This window comes from Aspergillus nomiae (assembly GCF_001204775.2).
Source record: "Aspergillus nomiae NRRL 13137 chromosome Unknown contig00066, whole genome shotgun sequence".
Taxonomy (NCBI): domain Eukaryota; kingdom Fungi; phylum Ascomycota; class Eurotiomycetes; order Eurotiales; family Aspergillaceae; genus Aspergillus; species Aspergillus nomiae.
Window position 1 is genome coordinate 1 of NW_015378121.1, and position 24,513 is coordinate 24,513.

The 24,513-nt window shown below is 48.1% G+C and overlaps 10 protein-coding genes across 10 annotated transcripts; 5 read left to right on the forward strand and 5 right to left on the reverse strand.

The window, feature by feature from the left end:
• Window positions 1–1,056: 1,056 nt before the first annotated feature.
• On the forward strand, window positions 1,057–2,403 carry ANOM_003384 (oleate delta-12 desaturase; the record flags this gene model as incomplete). Its single annotated transcript, XM_015548641.1, has 3 exons — window positions 1,057–1,089; window positions 1,187–1,967; window positions 2,039–2,403. The coding sequence occupies 3 exons, from the start codon at window positions 1,057–1,059 to the stop codon at window positions 2,401–2,403; spliced, it is 1,179 nt and encodes a 392-aa protein (XP_015408852.1).
• A 727-nt stretch (window positions 2,404–3,130) lies between these two features.
• ANOM_003385 (enoyl-CoA hydratase/isomerase family protein) lies at window positions 3,131–4,165 on the reverse strand (the record flags this gene model as incomplete). The annotated part of the gene is made up of 3 exons (XM_015548642.1): window positions 3,131–3,240; window positions 3,344–3,966; window positions 4,041–4,165. The coding sequence occupies 3 exons, from the start codon at window positions 4,163–4,165 to the stop codon at window positions 3,131–3,133; spliced, it is 858 nt and encodes a 285-aa protein (XP_015408851.1).
• Window positions 4,166–4,967: 802 nt separating this feature from the next.
• ANOM_003386 (uncharacterized protein) lies at window positions 4,968–6,207 on the forward strand (the record flags this gene model as incomplete). The annotated part of the gene is made up of 4 exons (XM_015548643.1): window positions 4,968–5,098; window positions 5,158–5,214; window positions 5,288–5,942; window positions 5,998–6,207. The coding sequence occupies 4 exons, from the start codon at window positions 4,968–4,970 to the stop codon at window positions 6,205–6,207; spliced, it is 1,053 nt and encodes a 350-aa protein (XP_015408854.1).
• Window positions 6,208–7,091: 884 nt separating this feature from the next.
• On the forward strand, window positions 7,092–8,330 carry ANOM_003387 (putative oxidoreductase, 2OG-Fe(II) oxygenase family; the record flags this gene model as incomplete). Its single annotated transcript, XM_015548644.1, has 3 exons — window positions 7,092–7,188; window positions 7,240–7,341; window positions 7,414–8,330. 3 exons carry the CDS (start codon window positions 7,092–7,094, stop codon window positions 8,328–8,330), a joined length of 1,116 nt encoding a protein of 371 aa, XP_015408853.1.
• Window positions 8,331–9,065: 735 nt separating this feature from the next.
• On the reverse strand, window positions 9,066–10,315 carry ANOM_003388 (putative methylaspartate ammonia-lyase; the record flags this gene model as incomplete). The annotated part of the gene is made up of 2 exons (XM_015548645.1): window positions 9,066–10,163; window positions 10,211–10,315. The coding sequence occupies 2 exons, from the start codon at window positions 10,313–10,315 to the stop codon at window positions 9,066–9,068; spliced, it is 1,203 nt and encodes a 400-aa protein (XP_015408850.1).
• Window positions 10,316–11,746: 1,431 nt separating this feature from the next.
• Window positions 11,747–12,628, forward strand: ANOM_003389 (NAD(P)-dependent oxidoreductase; the record flags this gene model as incomplete). Its single annotated transcript, XM_015548646.1, has 1 exon — window positions 11,747–12,628. One exon carries the CDS (start codon window positions 11,747–11,749, stop codon window positions 12,626–12,628), a length of 882 nt encoding a protein of 293 aa, XP_015408849.1.
• A 521-nt stretch (window positions 12,629–13,149) lies between these two features.
• On the reverse strand, window positions 13,150–13,914 carry ANOM_003390 (putative short chain dehydrogenase; the record flags this gene model as incomplete). Its single annotated transcript, XM_015548647.1, has 1 exon — window positions 13,150–13,914. The coding sequence occupies one exon, from the start codon at window positions 13,912–13,914 to the stop codon at window positions 13,150–13,152; it is 765 nt and encodes a 254-aa protein (XP_015408830.1).
• Window positions 13,915–14,869: 955 nt separating this feature from the next.
• ANOM_003391 (pectate lyase) lies at window positions 14,870–15,712 on the reverse strand (the record flags this gene model as incomplete). Its single annotated transcript, XM_015548648.1, has 2 exons — window positions 14,870–15,270; window positions 15,343–15,712. 2 exons carry the CDS (start codon window positions 15,710–15,712, stop codon window positions 14,870–14,872), a joined length of 771 nt encoding a protein of 256 aa, XP_015408831.1.
• A 2,449-nt stretch (window positions 15,713–18,161) lies between these two features.
• On the forward strand, window positions 18,162–19,094 carry ANOM_003392 (glycerol uptake facilitator; the record flags this gene model as incomplete). Its single annotated transcript, XM_015548649.1, has 2 exons — window positions 18,162–18,788; window positions 18,861–19,094. The coding sequence occupies 2 exons, from the start codon at window positions 18,162–18,164 to the stop codon at window positions 19,092–19,094; spliced, it is 861 nt and encodes a 286-aa protein (XP_015408828.1).
• A 2,602-nt stretch (window positions 19,095–21,696) lies between these two features.
• On the reverse strand, window positions 21,697–22,142 carry ANOM_003393 (uncharacterized protein; the record flags this gene model as incomplete). Its single annotated transcript, XM_015548650.1, has 3 exons — window positions 21,697–21,736; window positions 21,805–21,908; window positions 21,966–22,142. The coding sequence occupies 3 exons, from the start codon at window positions 22,140–22,142 to the stop codon at window positions 21,697–21,699; spliced, it is 321 nt and encodes a 106-aa protein (XP_015408829.1).
• Between the last annotated feature and the right edge of the window lie 2,371 nt (window positions 22,143–24,513).

Consider the following 24,513-nt stretch of genomic DNA (forward strand, 5'->3'; position numbering starts at 1 on the left):
TGAAGCACATCGTGGATCTTCAAAGATCATGTGAAGATATCTCGTGATACTGGAGCCCTATTAATTATCCCAGCCTCGGCATGCTACATTGTCTCCGTGGAAATTTCTGCTAAACCCTTGGGTTTCATTACAATAGGTAGTCCACCTCAGACGGCGTCTTCCTTCGCCACGTGTACTACCGAATTTTGTGGCTCAGTCCAGGAAAAATACTCCTAGCGAAACTCTGCTGTGTCGGAATCTTAACCCTAAGAGGCAAATGGAAATTTGCTGAGGCGAAATCTGCTGAGGCGGTAGCGCTTGCGGCTAGAAGAGCGTTGAGAAAGGAAAGTTTAAAACGAAAAAAGAATTCCCAAACAAGGATCAGATCGACAGGGCAAAGAAAGGGGAGGTTCCGTACGAATCTTTCTCAGTAGAACCGTGTTTTCCTATTCATACCTATCCAATTCCTATGCAATGAGTACGTCCGATGACCTATCATTATGACCCAGAGACTTTCTACTCCGGAATATATCCTGCAATCCCAATTGAAAGCCCAACACTCAACCGTTTTACTGACCCGAAGAATAAAATTAAAAGAGATGGTGGAGAAAAGTGCTCGACGGTGGCCATGGATTGGTCTCCCATCAGACGATGGATCCACCTGCACCAGTGGCTGGATCGCCAAATAGTCCCGTTGCTAAATGGTTGGTCAGTCTTATCAGGGGAATGAACCCAGTACTTCGAGTACTTCTTTATGGAAAGATTAGCTTTAGGGGATATGCCTCAAAGGTTCCGTGCCTTTTCTGGAACATTTAGGAGACAGGTGTTAATTGACCAATAGTTGCTAGGGGATTTAGGGGCAATATGAGTTAGGGCTTGAATTTTATTCTAATTTTATTTACTAATTCTTTGTATCCCAGAAGCTATTGATGCTGACCGTTTTCTTTTTTTTTCCTTCTTTTCTTTTTACTGTTTTTGATTTTTGTTTTCGATCCTTTGTCCTTTTCCCTCTATAATCAGAGGGATCCAGAAGATTTTCCGTAGTTGCTCAAAATCTAGCTTGGGCTTGCTACAGCAATGGCCGAGTTGCACAACAGAAAAGCCGAAAAGGTATGCGCTCATCTTGCATTTGGCTACGAAACATCAGGAGTGAGGCGAGAAAGCAGGGGACCAGACGCAAGTCATTGCTGACACCCTTATCCTATAGGCTGTCGCAAAAGACACCACTCCTACCCTGAAAGAGCTCAAGGATGCAATTCCTAAGGAATGCTTCGAGTCATCGGCCGTCACATCGCTCTTGTACCTCGCTCGCGACATCCTTTACTGCGCCATTCTGACTGTGGCTGCCTTCCAAATCCACCGCATTCCCTCATTACCGCTGCGGATCATTGCTTGGGCTACGTACGGTTTCTTTCAAGGCTGTGTCGGCACTGGAATATGGATTCTCGCACACGAGTGCGGCCACGGGGCCTTCTCACCTAACCAGAAGCTTAACGACTTCGTCGGCTGGGCTGGACATTCATTCCTGATGGTACCCTACTTCTCCTGGAAGATCACCCACGCCCGCCACCACCGCTACACCGGTCACATGGAGAAGGATACCGTGTATGTGCCGTGGACAGACGAGGATCTAGCAAAGAAGAAGAACGTTCGGATTGAGCAACTGAAGCATCTGACCGAGGAGACTCCGATTGTGTCTTTCCTGCAGCTGATCGGTCACCAGCTGTTCGGATGGCAAATCTATCTCTTCCTGAATGCCACCGCAGGCACCAAGAGTCTGCCTGAAGGAGCTGGAAAGATGGGACCTGCAAACCATTTCAACTTCATGGGGCCGCTCTTCACGGGCTCCCAGCGGGTTTCTATCGCACTGTCTGATTTAGGACTGTTGATCATGGGCTCCATTCTGTACTATGCGTCTACCCAGATTGGAGGCTGGAATGTCGTGCTGTTGTACTTTATTCCTTATCTCTGGGTCCACCACTGGCTGAGTATGTCTCCTGCAACCCTTCTCAACATAGATTATTTTTCCTTGTGACAGGCTATTCTAACATCAGCCCAGTTGCTATCACATACCTCCAACACACCCACCCCGAGCTGCCGCATTACACAGCCGAGGCCTGGACCTACACCAAGGGTGCGCTCGCCACCGTTGACCGTACAATCGGTTTTATCGGCCGTCATTTCTTCCATGAGATCATCGACTACCACGTTGTCCACCATCTGTTCAGCCGCATTCCATTCTACAAGGCTGAGGAAGCGACCAGGGCCATCCAGCCACTGCTCGGCGAACAATACCACGAATCTAAGGACGAGAGCTTCCTGTATTCGCTGATGACGACATTCCGGAAGTGCATCTACGTTTCTGCGAATGGAAGCTCCCAGCCCGGTGTTCTGCATTTCGTCCGGGCAGAAGATACCAACTGAAGAGCTGAAGGGTCCCTGGAGGGCTCTATTGCTCACAAAAGTGAAGCTCTGAGAGCGAGAAGATTTTCACCAAATAAATAGATGATTTAGAACATAGAGGTTTGCGTTTGGAGTTTTGTCATTGCGATTGATACCGGCCCACTTGAGGTGGATGTTTGAGACTTTTGTTTCTAATTAATCACTTATAGACGGTCTAGTTTATGGGCAATCGGCCAAGATACCAATGGGAGAAGCATTCAGAATTTTGTGTTTTTCTATAATTTTTGTAGATGCATAGATACCTTCAGAGTCAGGGTCACTATTCAGGTGCCCTATGGTTTTGATAATGGGACGCCTGTGCCTCCTGTCACAACATCAAATGTCACATCATTTGAACCTGACCAAGGTAATCGTAGTCTGAGTATTTTGCATCTTCTGAGGAAATTCCATGGCTTTATATGGCTCGAATAGCTATGACCATATGCTTCTATACAAGGAATATCTATTGATAATCATGCTCCACAAATACGTTACCACTGTTGCGTATAAGGTTTGTCGGTGCCTGGCCAGAGGAGTCCCGAATAAGGTTATTGGAAGGTATAAGCACCGGACCCAGTCATGGACGATGGGTCTCGTTTCCTGAGATCATTGGGTGGAGACTTTATTCAACTTGGGAGCATAAATTCCTAATTCAGAGGTCCATATTGTCTTCTCAGGCTCTAAATCTAGACCGATGTTCCTTCACCCGTCACAGCTTTTCAAACGTCGGCGTGCGTTTCTCTATGCCAGCCGTCAAAGCCGTGGACACGTCGCCTGTTTGTATAGCAGCACTATTCCAAACAGCCGTGTAGCGGAGACCTTTGAGAATGAAGTCAATCGTTAGCCATTGGACAACCACAGGGCTATAAATCAAAAACGAAACATGCTGGGGATGGGGTTACAAGCCCTAAAGACTCCTTACCTTCGGCAATAGGATGGTCTCTGGACCAATTCAGTAGTTCCTTGGTTCCCTGCACTGCAACCGGGCTCTTCTGCGCAACAAGACTGGCAATATCCAAAGCCGCTCCCACCACTGCCTCTTTCGAATCATGAATCGAGTTTACGAATCCCACTCTGAGAGCCTCTTCAGCGCCAAAGATCCGTGCTGAAAGTGCCACCTCCTTCACCCAGCCAAAATTACCTACGATCTTGGGTAGCCGACTTAGTACGCCAATATCTGCTGCCATCCCAATATCGACCTCCTTGACGGAGAAGCGAACATCCCGAGTACATATCCTGATATCGGCGGCGGCAGAAAGGTCGATCGCAAACCCGTACGAATATCCATGCATGGCAGCGATGACAGGCTTCTCACAGCGCTCGATGGCAGTAAGGCAGTCTTGAAACTCAAGGATTTCGCGTCGAATAGTAAATGCCTTGCGCGCTGCGTCGGAGCCGGCCTTCTCATTGAAGAGCTCTAGGGGGGCCTGTTTGACATCCAGTCCGGCAGTGAAGGCTCTGTCTCCCGCACCGGTGATGACAACTGCACGGACAGAGGAATCGGAAGATAGTTGATCGAAAACTTGACGCATTTCGAGCCACATTCTATACCCAGCGTCAGCAACATTGCTTCGCAAGCTTTCTCCGAAGGGTGCTATGTCCAGCTGCCGGTAACATACGGCTGAATGAATGCATTTAGCTTCTCCGGGCGGTTGATCTCGACATGGGCGACGGATGGTCGTGCTGCAGGAAACTGAACCGTGAAGTATTTGTAAGAATACGCAGAAGCTCCAGTAGCCACCATCTTGTCGTCGACTTTAGCTGATAGCTGCGATGTATCTGTTCAGCTTTTCTAGCAGGCCTTCAGTTTAATTGGGAGGCAGTCGGATGAGTGAGTATATTTCAGACTACCCAGCCAGATGCTGGGAGGAATCGAGGTTTTATCCTCACCAGCTGGATAGCCTATGGATTTCAGTTAACCTCGGGTAACTTGTTTGTACAGGGTTCCTGTCAGCAATCCTCAAACATACTCCGGAGTAAGCTTAAGGATCAATCGAACCATATACTCCACTATCTAGGGGTAGTTCTATCATTTAGCTTTCGTGGGGTAACCTGACTTGATCGGTGTTGTTCACTAATCTAAAAATGATCACGATATCTCCACATTTTACAGTCAGATCAACCTCGGTCGGGACAGTCTGTGCTTTTCTATATCGTCGCCCTTCATGGTCTATCGGTAAGCACTTTCAATGCTGTATTATCTAGCTATTAGTAGTAGTTCTCATGGAAATATGATATAGCTAGGGTTTGTTGATAGACACCTGATTTCGATGGCTAATCGATAAGCTTATCGATAAGGCGGCCAGACCGTCGACCCTGAAGTCGACAGCCAATCAGTCGTGGACCATTGGACTCCACTCCGCAAAAAGTCGGACTTTCAATTTTCACTCCGGGAACTATTTTGTATCTCCGCAAAAACAAGCCAGCAAAAGGCCGCCGTTCTTTCGTTTTGCCGTTTCGGGGTGCGACGTTCTGCTTTATTCCTTTTATTCAATGCAGCAAGAAAAGTGAGAAATCTGTGACAGGATCCTTCTTCTCTTATCAAAATGCAGAACATCGCCCACAAGCCAGGAGACGTGGCGCGAGAATCGCTCGCGTCGCCACTCCCGACGAATGGCTTGCAAGCAAAGCCCAATGTGTCGTCTTTGGGATCGTGGTCCCATATGATCGCTGGCGCGTGAGTGGTCCTGGAAGAAGTGTTTTCTGGCTTATATACTAAGACTGGTATCAATACAGCACAGGTGGAATGGTCACGGCGGTTCTCACAAGTCCACTCGATGTCCTCCGGACCAGGTACGATACAATCGCAGAAATCTTTCTTGTACAGACTGTGTCCGTGGGTTAACGCAATTCGACACAACCATAGGTTACAAACAGACTACTACCAAACCCAGGCAGCCAAGCCTCATCCGGTTCCTACACAGCCCCATCTTCGTCCATCGTTCTACCGTACCTCCCTCCTTCACTTCCGCGACACATTCGAAATCCTCTTCTCCATTCACCGCGTGGAAGGCTGGAGAGGTCTCTTTAAGGGCCTCGGACCCAGTCTGACCGGTGTCGTTCCGGCCAGCGCGGTCAAATTCTACACATACGGAAACTGCAAACGGCTTCTCCCGGAGATAATCGGATGCGAAAAGGATTCATCGCTCGTGCATGCCTTATCCGCTGCATGCGCTGGAATTGCCACCGGCTCAGTTACGAATCCGATCTGGGTGGTCAAGACGCGACTTCAGCTTGATAAGGCCGGAGCCCGGCGGTATAAGAACAGTCTGGATTGCGCCAGGCAGGTTCTGCAACAGGAGGGACCCAAGGGCTTTTATCGGGGCTTGTCGGCGAGCTTCCTGGGTACGATTGAGACGACACTGCACCTGGCCATGTATGAGAGGTTCAAGGGCATGATCTCGAAGAGGATTGATCTCAATGAGAAGAGCGAGACAAACGGATTTGTTCAGGGTCTTGCTATGAGCGGAGCTTCGGGTTTGTCGAAGTTGATCGCGTGTTTGATTGCGTATCCCCATGAGGTAAGCTCTGCAACTAGTCTTCTCAGCTTCGGATGTTCCATCTAACTTGTCGCAGGTTATCAGGACTAGATTACGACAGGCCCCGATGGCGGACGGTCGCCAGAAGTACACCGGAATCCTTCAGTGTGCGCGGTTGATCATAAAGGAAGAAGGTGCAGCAGCGCTGTATGGAGGCTTGACGGCACATCTACTGCGGACCGTTCCTTCTGCTGCTCTTACAATCGGTACCTATGAGCTGGTCCTCAAGGTCCTCGAGCGTCGCTAAGCTCGTGTTTAAGTGAGGCCCAGGCCTCAATATTCCCTTCTCATGTATTATAGATGTACGATAGACCAGGTGCAACGATACCTTGTAATATAATAACGACATTGAAGATAAATGTTGATGGTCCTTCAGGGGATAAGGTCTAACAATGCGGCTTCGTATGTCGACCGAGGCACTTGTCCCTTGGACAATAATCGGACACTCTGAATATCGATCCTGACCCAAGTTGGCAGGGAATACAGGCAAAATATCAATGCCTGTTGGATCCCCGCGCATTCCTACGCATGAGGGAACGCATTGAATCCTGGCCCCTTTCGTTCACTACGTTTGGCTAGTGACACCTGATCCCATCCAGGCACAAGCGCTCCATAGCTTTGATTTCGGGCGTACCCCCAACAAGCTGTCCATGAGATGAACAATCTAATAGCGCCACAGCGGCCCCATCAGGATATGCAGAAGAACGTCATCCCAAACCCACCATACTCGCAGAGCGATACACAAAGATTACCCCTCATAAGGAGGGGGCTTTCCATATCGCTCGCCCCTCAGATGCATGGCCTCCTAGAAGAGCGGTCCATTCATGTGCGTCATCATACTGTTAGGGTAAGGATCTCCACGAGTTAGCAGAGTCAACAAAGAGAGACTTATCAGAGACATGGAAAGGGAAGCGGGGCAGCTTAGAAAGACCTGAGCCGATCTGATGCACGACGTCAGCTGCATTCTGGCATGGGCCTTGAAACCGAGATTCTCCGAGGGACAGCCAATGGACTACAAGCCATTGCACCTCGCACTGCTACTAATAGGACAGTCAAGGACAAGGGGATCGTAGACAACCTCTACCAGTACCCTGTATTATTGCCCGTCCACTACGCTGAGCTTTACACGCCATGGCCACTCAAACGGAGTCCGTAGTGGAAGTACCCAGAACCAAATCCACAAAGCCTCTAGAAAAGTATATCCATCCGCCCGAGTCAAAGCAAGATCGTGAGTTGCCAGAGATCCGATTACCAAACATAGGATACTAAGACGACACAGTGAAATATGCGGACTTGGTCACGATTGACCTGTCCGAGTTCGATCGCCCTGGTGGAAAGGAGAAGCTCGCAGCGCAGCTAAAGGATGCCGCGCACGAAGTTGGTATATACTACTCCCATTCCTTACCTGTCTCATCAATCCCACTGAACACCCAGTTGATGTACCGTTGAACAGGCTTCTTCTACGTGACCAATTTCGGTCTCACCCAAGAACAAATCGACCGGCAGTTCGCCATCGCCAAAGAATTCTTCTCACTCCCGGAGGAAGAACGACGGAGTTTCCGCGCCCCCTTAGAAGAAGGAATCTACAATGGCTACCGACCTCTGGGTTCGATCGAGATCCTGCCCGGACTCCGCGACAACATCGAGTTCTATAACATTATGAAATTCCTCCCCCAATACGACCGGAACCACCCAGACGTCGTGAGACGCTACTGGGAGGAAATCGAGAAGTTCCACCGCCACTGCCACGAGCATATTGCCTATAAACTCTTCCAGCTGCTTGCGATCATCCTGGAACTCCCAGAGGACCAGCTTGTGGACGGACATCGCTATGAGGCCGAATGCGACAGCGGTCTCCGCTACATGTGCTACCGGGCCCGCACCCCCGAAGAGAACGAGAAGTACAAGCATCTCTACTCCCGTGGACACACGGACAATGGCACCATCACCTTTGTGTTCCAGCAGCCCGTCGCGGCCCTCCAAGTCAAGAAGTATGATGATTCCGAATGGGAATACCTCCCGATCCGTCCAGGAACGCTGTCGGTGAATATCGCCGATATCATGACTATGTTGTCAAACGGGTGGTTGAAGAGCGGCGTGCACCGCGTCATTGTGCCCCCTGAAGACCAGCAGCACCACGATCGGCTCGGACTTCTCTACTTTGTACGGCCGAGCGATCGCTTGAAGTTGAGGAGTGTGGATAGCCCGTTGCTTCGGAGAGAGGGGTATTATAAAGATACTACCGACATCGATATCCCAGCACCTGAATGGACTCGGGCGAGGATTAAGAAGAACTGGACTCGGTCTCCGACGGATCTGGGTGAGAATGTTACGATGGGAGGATTCAAGGCCAAGGTGTTCTACGAATAATTCATTGTGTTCTCCCAGCCTTGCTCTATGAAGTCTACTCAGTTATCGATTAAACTCTTACATGACCAATTGAACTCTCCTTATCTAGAAACTGAACTGCCCTTCTGAGAACTAACCGGGTACCTTGCTTGACAGACCACTGGTAAGCCGCTCTCAATGGATTGCTCTATGGCTTTTTGCCAAAGAATCCTTCACAACAGGGCAGCAAAGCAAGGAAACAGCAGAGTGGCGATGTACGATTTGTGTGGGGGTCCTTCTCACCATGCATAGTCAACGTGCTCGAAACTTGGCGTGACCATGAAGCCGAAGTGGGGTAGTTCGTATGAATTACTACATGTTGGCCAGCGATCTAGAGCGCGGAGTAAGAGATCCACCTGAATTTAGTTCAATCGTGCAGAGCGCTAACGACCAACTTGTAACCGGGCAGCCAGTGGGACTGGTGATATACATTGGAACCCAGCGGGCGGGCCGCTCAAATCCGTTTGATCAGCGCTTTGGCCTCATGTTCTCAGGTCTCCACCACACATGTCGTATCCTTTGGTGAATAATCCACGGCGGGGGTTCAATCTCCATGCAACTAAAGAGCAGAAAGAGGGGATTCTGCATCGACAAGAAGAGGGGTAGACGGAAAGAAACAGGGGGTAAATTGTATACTTTATTGACTAAAAGCTAGTATCAGCTAGACTCCGTCCACACATCAGGCTCAGGTAGGTAGCCACCGTCTCCATCCGAACTTTACAACTTGTGCGCCCTCGTCCTCCAGGCCAAGGCAGACGCACGCAACATCTCATTCGTAAGGATCATGACGCCCTCATCAGCGCCAATCCCAGGCTTCGAGAGCAGAAAGCCCGGTTTCGTGGCCAAGGCAACATGCGCCGTAACCCGGGCAGAAACGTCGGTTTCATTGGCCGATCCTCCAAGACAGCAGCCCACGCCCTTGTCCTGGCAATAAAGTACGGCGTCAATGCTGTTATGTACCCCTCCCAGATCAGGCATCTTGATCTGCACGTAGTCCACGGCGCCCGCATCAGCGAATTTGCGAATATCCTCTAGCGTATTGCACCATTCGTCGGCGACAATCTGGACGTGAATCGAGCGCGCTCGCAGGAGTTGCCGTAGATCCGCCAGTCGTCGTATTTGCTCGGACTGAGTAGGCGCGATGATCGGGGATTCAATGAGCAGATCGTATGGCTGGGCGGATCGCTGTACCTGGGAAAGGAAAGACGCCAGGCTGTCATTATCGGGAAAGAGATCACCAATTGTTCCGTAGACATCGAAGTGGAGTCGAGGACGGTATCCAGGATTTCCTCGCTCCTGAACACGTTGAGATACTGTCTTGACGTAATCTATCAAAGTTTTGCCGTTAGGTCCTATGTCGTGGACATGCACGAAGGAGGCATGGGGAAGCATTGGGACCCGTTTCATAATCATTCGGTCCAGCTGTAGGTGATCGTTCCTGTGACAAGAGGCCAGGATATCAATCGGATGGCGTGACACTGCAGTCCCCCATTCGCGGGATATGATCTCAGCCATAGTGCATCGATGCACTAATGCAGTGGCGGCGAGGAGCGCCTGCGTGATGCCATATCTCACGGCGGAATGCAATTTGGCCTGCTGCAACTCAGGCCAGGGCCCATCCATGCTGATTGCATTTTCCCGGAATCGAGCAAGGTCGCATGTAAGAAGCCGAGGTTTGACGACAGACTCTAAGGTAGGGAGGTGCTCTTCGGCGATGAAGAGGGGATCCCGAGACGCAGCCCCGGAAAAGATCACGTCGGCACAGTCGCCCACTGCAATTGTCCCATTTGGGAGATGTAGGAGGATAGAGATAGCCTGGCCGGCTTGTACTACGCTCTTGAAACCGGGTGTTTGGGGGGTACATTGTCAATCAGTGGATCATATGTTGGACTCTGTCGGACTGCTTGGAGGTCTTTCACGAAATACCCGGAAAGCCCGACAACGAATTGGATCTCAGATGCGTACATGGTACTTGATTTAATTGATAATACCCTGATTCTAAAGGTCTAGTACGATGTAAAGTACATACATATATACTCTCGGGGAAAGCCCACCTAGTAGTTCCATCTGTGGGGATCACTTCCCACCGGGAGGACGCTGGACATGGAGATTTGATCGGCGTCAAGATCCTGCGCCTAGATTGAACCCGTCTAACTAATGATGCTAGGATATCTGTACCGATTTGTCCATCCGAGGAGTGGTCCCACTCCAGGTTACAGGGGAGCGTATGCTCGTCTACAATGTTGACCTACATTTGAGGTCACAAAGACATAAAGATATGGTTGAGTCGTTAAGGCAGTGGTATCCTAATCTTAACTGTATTTTTGGACAAGTCAGAAATCAGTAGAGGCTTTTAGCTTCCAATAAGACTTCATTGCAGTCAAATATTACTTAGTGGTAGTGATACGCTAGCAATTGATATGACGCGAGTATTAACGGGTGTTTTCACTGGGTGGGCCTGGGGACAGAAATACTAAGGGGGGTATACCGTTGGGGGATCCGAAAGGATATCGAGCTCAGACCTCTCTACTTGGAGAGTGAGGGGAGAATGTGGAGGAGAGAGGAGTAGAGATTGAGGAAAGGCAGGAAGAAAACGAAGAAAAAGAAGAAAAAGGATGCGAGAGTGGAATGGCAGAATAGTCTGAGACGCGGGAAGAGAACAAAATAAAACAAAAAAGAATGACCGACGCAGGGATCGAACCTGCAATCTCTTGATTCGTAGTCAAGCGCCTTGCCATTGGGCCAGCCGGCCAATTGTTGAATTAAGTATGCAGTAATGTGCTATATATTCCATTATAATATTGTAAAACCACTTATGAAATTTGAAGTGATCCCTAAAGAGGTTGCACCTGTGTGAAGCGATTCAGGGACCAGAATCTTACCATAAGCCGGGATCTAACATGGTGCAGCTACTATTTACCTTAAGGACAACTTTAGAGTTAGTTTGGTGGGCTTATTTAGCTTGCTTCCGCGAGACTCAAGAAGTCACCTTATTGGAAGTATATATCTTCAAATCCTTGGGCTATTCTGTTGTAGTTAGCCAAAATATTTCACCTGAAATGTGTCCAGGCTAACCCCCAGCCCCCAAAAGGACGCGCAATGGACGATATCCAACAAAGCTAATACTGGTATGTAACTGGAACCCTTTCTTTCGGGACAGTAGCATGCCTCAATTGGGGTTGATTGCCAAGTTTCGAATACGAGCTTCGATATAGCAGTTGAGCTACGTGGAAACGGGAAGAATATGAAATTATCAATCTTTGATTTCAAATCAGCATTGAGTCACAATAAGGTGTACTGATAGAGCTTTCCCCGGAATTGTGTGAATATAAAAGGGTTTGTGATGACGGTCTAATTTCAGCCACCCAAGGAAACAACACAATCATCCATACCTTACAATGTCTAAGCACATAAGCATATTCGGTCTCGGAGCCATGGGAACGGCCCTGGCAGCCAAGTACCTCGAACATGGCTACAAAACCACTGTCTGGAATCGAACTACTGCAAAGGCCACCCCGCTCGTTGAGCAGGGTGCCAAGTTAGCTTCTACAATCTCGGAAGGCATAAACGCCAGCGACCTCATCATTATATGTCTCCTTAACAATGAAGCTGTCGAGGGCATTCTACGGGATGTATCCAACAATTTGTCCAACAAGACTATTGTCAACCTTACCAATGGGACACCAAACCAAGCTCGTCACCTTGCAAATTTCGTCACCTCCAACGGAGCACGGTACATCCACGGCGGCATTATGGCGGTCCCCACTATGATTGGCTCTCCACATGCTGTCCTTCTCTACAGTGGAGGATTACCTGAGCTTTTCCAGAGCATCGAAAGCCATCTGTCTCTCCTTGGAACGAGTAAATTCCTCGGTACCGATGCAGGGTCTGCCTCTCTACATGACTTGGCTTTGTTATCGGGAATGTATGGTCTCTTCTCCGGGTTCCTGCATGCGGTTGCTCTGATCAAGTCTGAGCAGGGTAAGACAGCTACCGGACTATTGCCGCTTCTGACTCCATGGTTGTCGGCAATGATGGGATATCTTGGTTCTATCGCGAAACAGATCGATGAGGGAAACTATGCCACACAGGGATCTAACCTGGACATGCAATTGGCCGGAGTGGAAAACATTGTCAAAGCTGGCGAGGAGCAAGGGGTCTCCTCGCAGATGATCCTTCCGATAACAGCGTTGATAGAGAAAGCAGTGGGTGAGGGCCATGGGGGCGAGGATCTATCAGCGCTGATTGATTATATGGAGGTGAAGAAAAGCTTGGAGTAAGGCGCCGCTATATTTCTGTGTTGTGGTAAAACTACTCTGTATTCATTCTATTATCATATAGTAGCACGTGGCAAATGAACCTCTTGATTCATCACTAGTTTACATGTCTGGGCTTGGGAAGTGGGCCCTCCTGAATTTGCCGTTTACGAAGAAGAAGAGATGAAATTCTGGAGGATGAAGACCATAATGGACTAGAAAACTCGGATGTCTGTCTTTGTGAAGGTGAGGATATGCAATAGACGGTGGAGCTAATAGGACCTATCTTTGATAGCTATTACATCAACATACAATATGTTTTATATTATGTTTGAATCTGGTTAACAGTACTCTCGTTGAGATATACGTTGAAGAGGAAAGCTGACATGAGTGGTAGTTACCTGTTTATAGTCTAGTCTAAGGGGAGAATGATCACAAGCCAAAAATGACCGCTAAGTCTTTATAGCACCTTCATTCTATCTATGTATTACTTAGCATATGTATATTAGAGGCCCACAGTAGTCTTGTCCCACTCAGATTCACCACTAATGCGCCTTCAATAATGCCAGCCCGCCATCGAGTGTCACCTCCGAGCCCGTTGTAAAGGTTGCCTCGAACGCGAGGAACAAAACGGCACGCGCGACTTCGACCGGTTCTCCAATTCTACCCAGGGGTGTAGTCTGAACGCCCTGGTTTTCGAACTCTCGTAGATCATCACACGAGGCACCTGCGACACCCATCGTTGGGGTCTTCACAAAGCCAGGGGAGACCGCGTTTACACGAATCTTCCGACTAACTAGCTCTGCTGCCAATGTCTGCACAAACGACCGGACGGCAGCCTTGGAGGCCGAGTACGTCGCCATGCCAGGGATGCCGACCTGGTTTGCAACCGAGGTGGTGAATACAATGGAACCGCCATCTTTTAGGAGAGGGGAGAGCTTTTGCGCCACAAAAAAGGCACCGAACACGTTGGTGTCGAATGTTCGTCGGAAAGAGTCCTCTGATACGGTAGAGAATGGCTCTAGAGAGGCATAGCCAGCGTTGACAAAAAGAAGATCGATGCTTTGTCCAGGGCCAAAGAAGGACTGCGCCGTCTGAACAAGATCAGATATGGCCGCGGTTGAAGTGATATCGCATGACACAATCTCGGCCTTATCTTTTAACTGTTGTTTTGCTGCTTCGATGGGTCTAAGACTTCGACCGGTGACCAGGACTTTTGCACCCCCGTTAACCAGAAGCTGAGCTGTCGATAGGCCGATGCCATGGCTACCACCGATAATGACCACGTTTTTGCTTGAGTATGGTGCCATTGATTTTGTTTGGAAGAGAAAGAATACCAAAAGATCAAAAACTGTAGACTTCTTGCAGGGAATGCTAGAGATAGGTGACTTCCTCGATGGAATTGCTCCCTTAATTCCCTGATCGCAATCCTATATTTATACTTCCTGGACTTGAAGGTGCCCCCTACTTCCCTATACAAAGGTCTGGCAAGATCGGAGCACGAACGACATCGTGCTTCGTATCGAAGGATTGGCCTCGTATTCATGCTTGGCATCTGTTAATGGAAACGCCTAGCTGCCATCAGAACCACGATAATTGTATATAATTTGATTATAAATACAAGCTTGTTTAAGGTTACGTGACTCACAAAAAGACTCGCGTTCGATAGTGATATTACATTCCTAAGCAATCTTCGATGCAATTCTATGCAAATGGTTGAAGAAAAAGAAGATTGTTTCGTTGCTGGACCATGGCTTTTCAGAAAACCTTGCTTTCCGGTTCTCAATCGACAATCGTTTGAGTATTCAGCTATGTAGTATCTTTAAAAATATAAGAGCTCTTTATGATCTCCAAAATGTTGGGGTCTTCCAGCAAAGGAATGCGTTGCAAATTGCACCCCCACAAATACAATAATGACGGCTGGTAGTTGGTAACTGGCTACATGTATATGTGCCATAACACACCGGGATTCAACAGAGTTTCCTTCTAGTATGACACCCCTATATTAGAATTATACGAACTTGCGATTGTTTTCTCTTTAGATTCTGCTACGTAGCTCATGGATGCATTGCGAGAATATGCGATGACGCAATCTTGTGTGCCACTGCCTTGGGGAGTGTTTAAATAAAATATTAAAGTGTTTTGGCTTGATATATATATATAGTTCTAACTAAAAATGAACGAATGAGAAATTAAAAATACAGAGTGTTGTCGACCACAGCTACCACCTTCACCTCTTTAGTCCCTGATCTCCCACCACCTAATCTAGCAGCTAGCCAGGGGCTTGAACTTGCAAGTGTTGCTAGCGCCGGAGGAAACCTTCTTGGGCTCCTTGCCGTTGTTATCGGTACCCTGGTACTCGACACAGATCTCCTTAACGTTGCTAGCACAGCCGTCAATAGTGGCAGAGTCGCCGAGGTTAGGGTTGATGCCAACAAGAGTCTTGCCGCCGCTGGCCTTGACACCGCTGATCTGAACGGTACGCTTGAACTGCTTCTTGCAGTTGCCGCAGGAGCGGTACAGCTTGCCGAAGTTCTGGACAGTGAAATCCTGGATGATGGCAGAGCCGCCGCTGTTGTGCTGGATGACCTTGTCCTCGGCGCCCTGGGCACCACCGCCGATGACCTTGTGGACGCCGCTGCCGGTACCCTTGAAGGTGAGAGCATCTATACATGTTTATTACTTCGCTGCATACAATGAATTGGAGAGAGAAGATGTGAGATGGCGAATGGACATACCCTCGCAGACCTCTTGCCACCAGACGTTTTCAATGGTACAAGAACCCTCGCAGTGCACACCCTCAATCTGGTCAGCACCAATGATGGCGTTGCGAAGGACACCACCGTCAGCGACGATGAAGACAGCGTCCTTGTCGCCACCCTCCTTCTGACCGGTACACTTGACACCACGGTCGAAGGTCTTCATGCCACCATCATAGGTACCCTTGACGTAGTAAGGTTCCTTAAAGGTTTGGCTACCCTTGGAGGCGGGAATGGGGAATGCAGCGCGCTCGTTCAGCTGGTGGAACTTCTGGTGCGAGGAGGCATCGTGAGGGCTGGCCAGAGCCGAGGTGAGGAGGAGGGGAACGAGGAGAAGTTTCTGGTACATGGTGGATGCGAGGAGTGGTTGATAACTTGATAGCGAAGAGAAGTTTGATTCAATTGTTGCTCTGCTTGTCTAGAAGACTCTAATGAGGGAAATGGCGAGGTATTTATACTTCTTCCAGGGGTATACGGACCAGAAATCTGGATGTAATATTACATATGAATGGACAATCTAATAGTCTTGGTATGTCTTGTTTCAATTAAACACACGCGGCATTGTTGAAAAACCGGGCGTAAAGGCGAAACAGCGGCCAGCCTGAAGCGCTCCCTAGAAGTCTACCAGAACATAGCCTTGAGCTCTTTGAATGGGCTCCTTGGTTGGGTGTCTCCACTCGGACCTACATTCCCTGAGCACTTGCCGGCCCTCTAGTTGACAGGGTCTGTTGAACCTGAGGATTAAGGCCGCCTTGAGTATCAATCCGCGACAACCGGGCTTTCTCCGGACATCCGATTGGTGGTAATGAGTCAGTAGTTTGATTTTCAACAGCTATTAGCGCATAAAGAGTCAGTTTCAGGTCCGTGTGGCGAAATAATCCAAAGGGTCCTGACTCCTGACTCGGGCAGATCCCGGATCAACTCAGGCTAAGTCTTGCAACAATAGGCCTCCCACAAGCAAGAGGTATAATAGTGCGGCGTGATCCACCTAATTAGGAAGATACGGGGAGGACCCTAGACTTCTAATGGGCTCCTTTGGCTATTTAGCTATATTTAGGGACCCTACTTGTTTCACTCTAACGGAACCTTTTCCGTGGCGCAGTAAGCTCGACTTCCAGCGACTAGTAGAGACGCCGGTACGAGCAGTACAGTTCCACGGACCACTATAAAACTAGTAACCGTGGAACGGACGAGTGCGAAGTTCTGCCGGAGAGAGAGACGATTCCAGACGATTAACCTAAGGGCAAATTGACTCTTTTTGTTAACATAAGCCCTGAGTATATGATGAGTGCTCTGATACCGCACAACCTAATAACCTACAGTGATCTCCGGTCCTTGTTATCGTCGGGAATGGGTGATAATCGCAGGCCAATTCCCGCATGGTCAAATTACCGACAACCAGCCAAGGCTTGCCAAGCCAACCTTATGTTTCAAGTTGGCTCGGGGATGAAATAGTGTAAATAGTGTGGCATACAGAGGCCAGAGCCTAATGGGCCATCCGGAAGTTTCTGCGCAAAATTCGTTAATTCGCCGTGGTATCGCCGGGAGATCGTGCACTTGTACGGAGTAGAATTAGCATCATCTTGATAACCAATCGGTTCGTGACAATGCACCACACATATATGCAGATCCTCTATAGGCCATACCAGACATTATGCTCATAAAGGGGAGATAATTACTTGCATGTGATTATCACCTTATAGATTAGATATCGGTTAATTAGCATTATTATGTGCAGCAACTCCTGGAGGTTCGGGCGAATGCCTAACAACAGTAATATCGAAGGGTGGCGGTTTCTCAACTATATTCTAAAGATAGCTACTTACACAGGATACGATAAGTGAGTGGTAACTTCATGGGACAAGTGTAGATTGGTCAAAATAACGAACCGTGGACATTCGGAATTCTGGTCCCTTTGCCGAACAAGCTCACGAAGTCGAGAGCCTTTATACCCTTAGCGAGATGATCGAGTCTTCCCATGTTCAAGCATTTGATCAATCTGTGTCAGGCGTCAATGCCAGAAAATGCACGTTGATATTTCCTCGGTGATTTTAATATAACCGAGAGATTGAAGGACAGAGTTGAGGGGCACATCTCGACTTGTCTAGAGCTAATGGGACCAAAAGTTCTTGAACAAGACCCACGGAATAGCTCCTAAGTACCTTGCGAAGCCTTCTTAAATGTATTCCTAGCACTATTTGGCAAAGAAGGGCTAATAGGACCACTAAAGAGAATGAATTTAGATCTATATCGTTTTTTCGGTACACCTATGGATTCCAGGGAAATATCTACTTAAGCTATACTGAAGGTTCATGCCAAGAGGAGTCTACTGCACAGTAGCAGCATTGACTAAAAGTCTAGTAACGCTGACCTGGGCGCTTGGATTGTTCAGAATGATCCACCACCTGGGACCCTGGCACCATGGCGCACGGCAAAACCTGATTGGCTCCCCGTGTCAGGGGTGATGTGGAATAGAATGAAATAGATATGCATATACTACTTGGAATACCCGACCTATATACACAGTCCTCCGTTCACAGTACCGGAAGAACCCAAGATCTGTCGATTCACATCCCCTCTGAAAAAAACATTCGGATTCTCATGTATATCATATGATGGCACACTATTCCGTATAGGGCAGTTCCGAGAGATATGGATCTCGGATTACCGGACTGGGGGCGGTGAACCAGTTGATCGGCAGACCGTAAACACCATGACTTCAGCTTCCCCTCCCCCGTCTCTGTTTCTCTCTGTCTTTCCTTCTCCCGACTTCCAATCGCTTCGTCAGACCAAGGAAGATGTTTCTGAATATGTCTACCCTCCCTAGGGGATCCCTGAAACCATATGCGGCCGAATTCCTCGGAACAGCCCTCCTGATTGTCCTTGGAGATGGAGTGGTTGCACAATGTCTCCTATCCGATTATCAATATGGCACTTGGCTCTCTATCAACATGTCCTGGGCAGCCGCCGTCTGTATCTCCGGCTATCTTGCTGACCCTAGTCCAACCATCAACCCCGCCGTCACCATCTGTACCGCGCTCATTCGGCCGACACCAGGACAATGGAAAAAGCTGCCAGGTAAACTGATCGCCCAATTTCTAGGTGGTTTTGTTGGTGCGGCCCTGGTGTACGTCAACTATCGGTCGGCCATTGAATCCTGGGATCCCGAGTATACCATTCCAGGCGGGTCAATTTTGAGTCCTCAGGGACACCATTCGGCAGGCATCTTTTCGACTTATCCTGCCTCCACTTTGGGGTCGAATTGGGAGGCGGCCTTTAACGAGGTGCTTGGATCGGCAGTGCTCATGTTTGGAAGTCTTACCATTTCAGACCCATCAAATGCTCCTCGGTTCTATTCTCCCCAGCTTTCTAGTTTTCTGCTCCTTCTTGCAATCGGTGCTTCTTTGGGCTGGCAGACCGGATACGTACGTGCCTAGTTGAAATTGAAATTGGAAATACAATAAGCTCTTGCATTATATACTAAACTGATTATCTAGGCTATCAACCCGGCGAGAGACTTCGGCCCGAGACTGTTTTCTGCCATTATCTATGGTAGAGAGGTCTTCACTGCAGCCAACTATTATTTTGTCGTCCCCCTGTTCGCCCCGATCATCGGCTGCATTGTGGGGGCTGCAACATATGACTCTCTCCTCTACGAAGGGGAGGGCTCTCATATTACGGATGCTCTCGATAAAGTGGGAGACCGGGATGGATCCCTCCGACTGGATTGAGTAAGCTCCATGACCGGTGATCGACGTCTGGTGAACATAGCGATGAAGGAATGACGTGCTATTTAGCTGAGGTTGGGTGATGTTGAGAGTAAGATATTGATCGGATATCTTCTTCATGATACGACATGATGCTTTTGTATGGATATTACTACGCTTGAAGTTGCTTGAACCTTTATAAGTATGATGCTGCTGTTGTATAGATGACGCTATAGAGTATAGATTATCTTTGAATAGATGATTGTGTGTATAGTTACATGCTTGTGTGCGTATTACTCATAGAAGGTACTTTATACTATACTATATTAGAGTATTGTACAAGGGCACTAAACATACAAGTGAAGCGGGATGCTACAATACCAATGGCTCTGACTGCGGAATCTCTTTCACCACGTAGCCTGGGGAGCGGACAACTTGATCCCAACAGAGACACCGTTGTGCTCCTAAGGATACGCAGAAAGCTATATTGCCCCAAATGGTTCACCCTATATGACTATGGTCAATTTGACTTATTGAATTATTCCACCTTTCCTCTCAGTAGCCACTGGTTTGACCATTACTTCTGCCTATGCAATTGCCCATATTTTTGTGGCTCCCTTACATGAGCAAATTTGACATTAGTTCCTTCGAACTTGATACTAGATTGGGAGCTCTTAACATTGACTATTCACTAATAAGTAATTGAATGCACATAATCGTCAATTCGAGCAGTATCGGTATCCCAACTTAGCTCGTGGAGCTTAGTTTGATCCGTCGCATCGTTCGGGGAAGCTCCGGGATATTTCTTGTGCATGTTTTGACCGATGTAAGAATACTTGTTGAATCTCTTGGAATGCCTATAGTGATAAGCTTAGCGAAGAAGCAGCCGTATAGTACACAGTCTCCGTGCAACATATGACGTAAGGAAGGTATTGTTAGTCGCACACAGTCTGATATAGCTCATTTACTGTGCCACCGACATGCTTCGTTCTACGGACGGATTAAACTGCTTGACGACGAGAATGCTACCCGGCCTCACCAAGTAACCTGGCCAAAGCAGTTCGTTGCTGTTACTCTGTATCCATGCCTTTGGGCGATTGTAATCTACCGCATGATACTGTGGTTACCTACCACGGCCGTTCTACCAATATTTCGGGAGCCTTGTCTCACGCGCAGCATCTGACAACACGGATAGCATGGATGGGATACTCTTGCTCTCGGTAACTTTGATGAGTTGAGCATCTAATCGTGTTACGGCCCAGGGGTGTTGAAGAGCGAATGTACCGTGCAAACCAAGCTTTTAGTATGAGACATTTCCTGATCTGTAAAAGCTGAAGAGGGCCCAGGCTCGATATAATAGTATCACTGCAAAGGACTGCTGGGTTCATGGAAGAAAAGGCGACAGATATCGTACCATTAAATTTGACATCTCAGAACACCTAATACAGGCGTCTAACCGCTGCTTCAGGGTATAAATAGCGGGCTGCTTCCCGAACAAATTACCCCTTATTGCTATAAAGCGGTAGTACCCCATAAGGGATAACTCAGTTAGACCAGACCTTATCAAACTGTTGTTGAGAGTATCTTCAAATGAGACCCTTAATCATCCTTGTTGCTTGCGCCAGCCTCGTCGCCTCTGCCGTGACGAGGACACCAACAGCAACGCCTGCCATGCACAGTGGGCTTGTGGAGGGATTTTCGTTTCCCGAAGAGGGCTTGTCGATCAGGCTTGGTATGTATTCAAGACAAGACATCGAATAGACATCCTAGCATGACCTGACCATCTGTGCTAGACTCGAATTTTGCCGGTTTCCAGGCATGGTGCACCGCCCCAATTTGTATGGCCACTTGCGCTCGGCTCGGCTATAGGTGCTATCGCTGTGTTGCACTTTCTTGCATGTGCAGTAATGGCGACTGTTGAAAGGGCCCTGTGAGGGCGCATGCTGTTGTTGGTCAGAGTGAAATGGAGACTGCGCATAGCCCCTTGCGGCTGGTTGGGTATTATTTGGCGGGTTGTGGTCTAGATATATTCCCTTTTTGATAGTAATGTAGCCTACAAGGTTACTACTCTGCCCCGGCACGGATTTGTGACATTACTGGTCGATGTACTGTGTGTTTATGGGGTGTAGAAACCAGCCTTGATTGCTTCTAGCGACTGAGTTGTTTTTCAGATATTATGGAATTACATATGCTTTTGATGGGCTGCCCGGACTCTTAAGGGGTTAATTTTATACCAGAAATAGATCGGATTTGATGAGCTGTGGGTTTGAGGGATAATTTGGAGTAGCTTCTGTATACAAACAAATGTGAGGTATGTGGCTATTTGAAAGCTCATCACGTCGCCCTTGTGACTTCCAGCCGGAAGGGAAAAACTGTCTGTATATTATTTTCCAATAGTTTACTCTCGAACTTGATAACTCGCTGACTTTAGCTTGGCCTAAGTAGTTGAGAATGGGGTAAATCAATTTCACAGAGGTCCTTGTCGTAAAATGCCCACATTAAATTAATAATTATAAACGGCTTACTGCTGCTACTAGCCTCTAGTTCTTCGTACATCAGACTTCCAATCTCTCCTTCATGGGTCTTCGAGTAACAATCCATATCCTTGAACCTGGATGCCACCGCTTTACGAGAATCTATCACTTGCGGCCTGTTCAGCCCCCGAGCTAATAATCATGTCATTAGCCTCTATAACCTACAATGATCATCAGTGAAAACGAGAGAAATAACATACAAAGACTCCTTTGAGCTCTTCTCTACTTCTGCAAGCTTGGCACATGTCCGTGCAACGTCGTTGGCTTCAGAATCTAGCTCCCTGATAAGCTGTAGTATCGTGTTCTAAATGCGGTATATCAGATCTGAGAGGATACCCGAAGTTGGAATTAAGATTCTTACCTTGGCGCTGCCATGCCATTGGGAAGACAATGATGTGTAGTATTGAGACGCTTGCGCGAGTCCGGCGTGTGCCTGGCGACATCCGCTCTGCTCACGCGCTTCAAGATTGGAAGGTGTTGCAGCAGCAGCGGTGAGGGTAGTGAGGAGAGCAACGGATAGTAACTTGGAGAGATACATTTTGAAGTTGCGAGTGGTTTTAGGGAGGCAGAATGTTGTGTGGTGTAGATTGGATCTTCTGAGAATGCTGATTGAAATGAAATCATGTAGGCAAGCTGCGTACACTATTTATATGGATAAAGTGCTATTCTCGTGATAGCTTCAGTGCCCGAAGGAATATCAAGCACAGCCCCCGCTAAGCCATTGAGAAGCGCTGCCGCAATGAACCTTATAAGAATATCCAATGAGGCTCCACAAGCCAAGAATGATGTCCGTTTTAGGCGTTCCAAATAGAACGTTTGGCTAAAAGCCATTGGGCCGCTATTGACAGATCGTCGGAGCCTCGCTCGTATTCACAGAGGCTGCCGAGGCCCTCTCGTATCCTTCGTGGGATAACCAATAAATGGGGACTTTGGTTCCTGACTAGACTTGACTGCTCCGGAGCAAACAAGGGTTATTAGCCGCTGGAAGTCCTGAATAGTGACATGTCAGTCGCTCACTTAAATTAGATTCCGCATGCACTTGGAGGCACTGGTCGGATCTGACATCTCATTGGATGGCCAGGCCATCTTTGTACCAGAAGTGATGGGTTCGATTAGCAAGGTGTCGTGAGAAAAGGATGTTGAGGTTTGAATGAGATTCTACGAAGACTGCCGGCCTTAGGCACCTTAGCCATTAAAAGAATAATACATCAAGGATTGAGTTGAAGCTAAGAACGATGATCAATGGCTGGTCCTCAAACAGGTCAAAGTTCTTACAAATGGCGCCCAGGAGCAACGCGGATCGATTCGAGTCAAGTCCCAAGAGTCTGCGGCGAACAATAGGTCGTCCAGCCCGTATAGACATCGAGCCTGGTTTTTCAGCCTCTCCTAGATAAGCGAACTTTGGTCTGCCTGGTGACAGAGACGTTTTGCATCGCGTCTAACAAGAACATACGGAAATTGACGTAGATTTTAAATGAGCTCCTAATCTACATCTCAAACTCGGTACAAGATCATAAAGTGTTTCGAGGAAAATGATTGGCTGTAAGAGGAAGCAAGTCAATGCACTCATTCCTAACTTTGAACCTTTTAAAGAAAGGCTTATACCCATATGATTTTACGTTTTTCATTCAGGTTAATCAACGTGTAGTCGTAGCCGAAAAGAAAACTTACAGTTTAGACACCATAGCGGTGCTGTTGGTTGGACCACAGAACTTGGCAGACCAAACCCTAAGATTCTATTTGGCTCCATTATGGAATTTAGAACGTGCTAATCGCACCCGATGCCACTACTAGGTTTAGCAAAAGTCCAAGCTGGTCAGAGTACTCATAACATACTTCACCGCATGAAATTGGCTCGTACAGAGGCGGATGCTCATCATCCACGCAGGATGGAACAACTTTGCAGACCGCCTCGGGGTTGAACCTAAAGAAAAACGGCATTTAATAGCGCGAGTCCGGCTGACAGTTATATACCCTGTGGACCGTTGATTTAAACGTATTATTCAAGAGGCGTTGAAGGAAGTCTCCAGTGTTGACTACCAGTGTTCCTTCAATTGGGCGGGCGTCAAGCCACTCATCCTGAGCCGACAATACCTGAAAGCCACCTGAGTTGTCCTGCCAGAGCAGGGTGAAGCATTGGATGTCGATGTGGGATCCAATGCCGACGTCAATATCTGAGTCCGCTGCGACATCTGGTATCCCCGGGTAGTGGATATAGAGTGCATCTGCACCCGGATGAGTGGTGACACCATCAAAGTAGTCTTCTCGTTCGCCGAGCGCGAGAGCAAAAATGCGGACCAATTTTCAAGCTAATGTCAAGCGACTCTGCCAGAAGGAGACAGTCACTTCCCGAAATCCTGGAAGATGGCTAGCTCCCTTCCAGATATAGTCACCATCGTTGCGGGACTAGTCTTCTTGTTCCAATGCACTGTTAGGGTCGGTGCAAATTGGATCAATTCTTGGGTCGTATCTCATTGAGAAAGTCTCCTTGAGATCTGTCATCACGTGTTCGCTAGTAGCAGGCACCTTGAACGAATCACTTGTCTCTCGTCTCTTTACGATTGACCTGGGTGCTCCCCACTCCGTGGTAACCAGCCGAAACCTTTGAGGCACTAAAATCAATCTTCATCTTCTCACTTAGTGGCTGGTTGAAGAAGGTCTTTGCCTGCATCAGGGGGTTCTGAATTAGTTCATCAGGGACCCCATGGTTGCGGATATAAAAGAAGCCAGTGCTCTCAGGCCCGGCTTTGATCCTGGAAGCCAAGGCTTTTCTTTTCTCCAGACTGCCATCGATGGGCTCTAAATCTGCCCTTATCAGTGCGGGAATGATATGCTTTTTCATATTCTGGGACTTGCATCCATGGTAGCCGTTTTGTGCCTCGCCGGTAAATTTGACATTATGTAGGTTT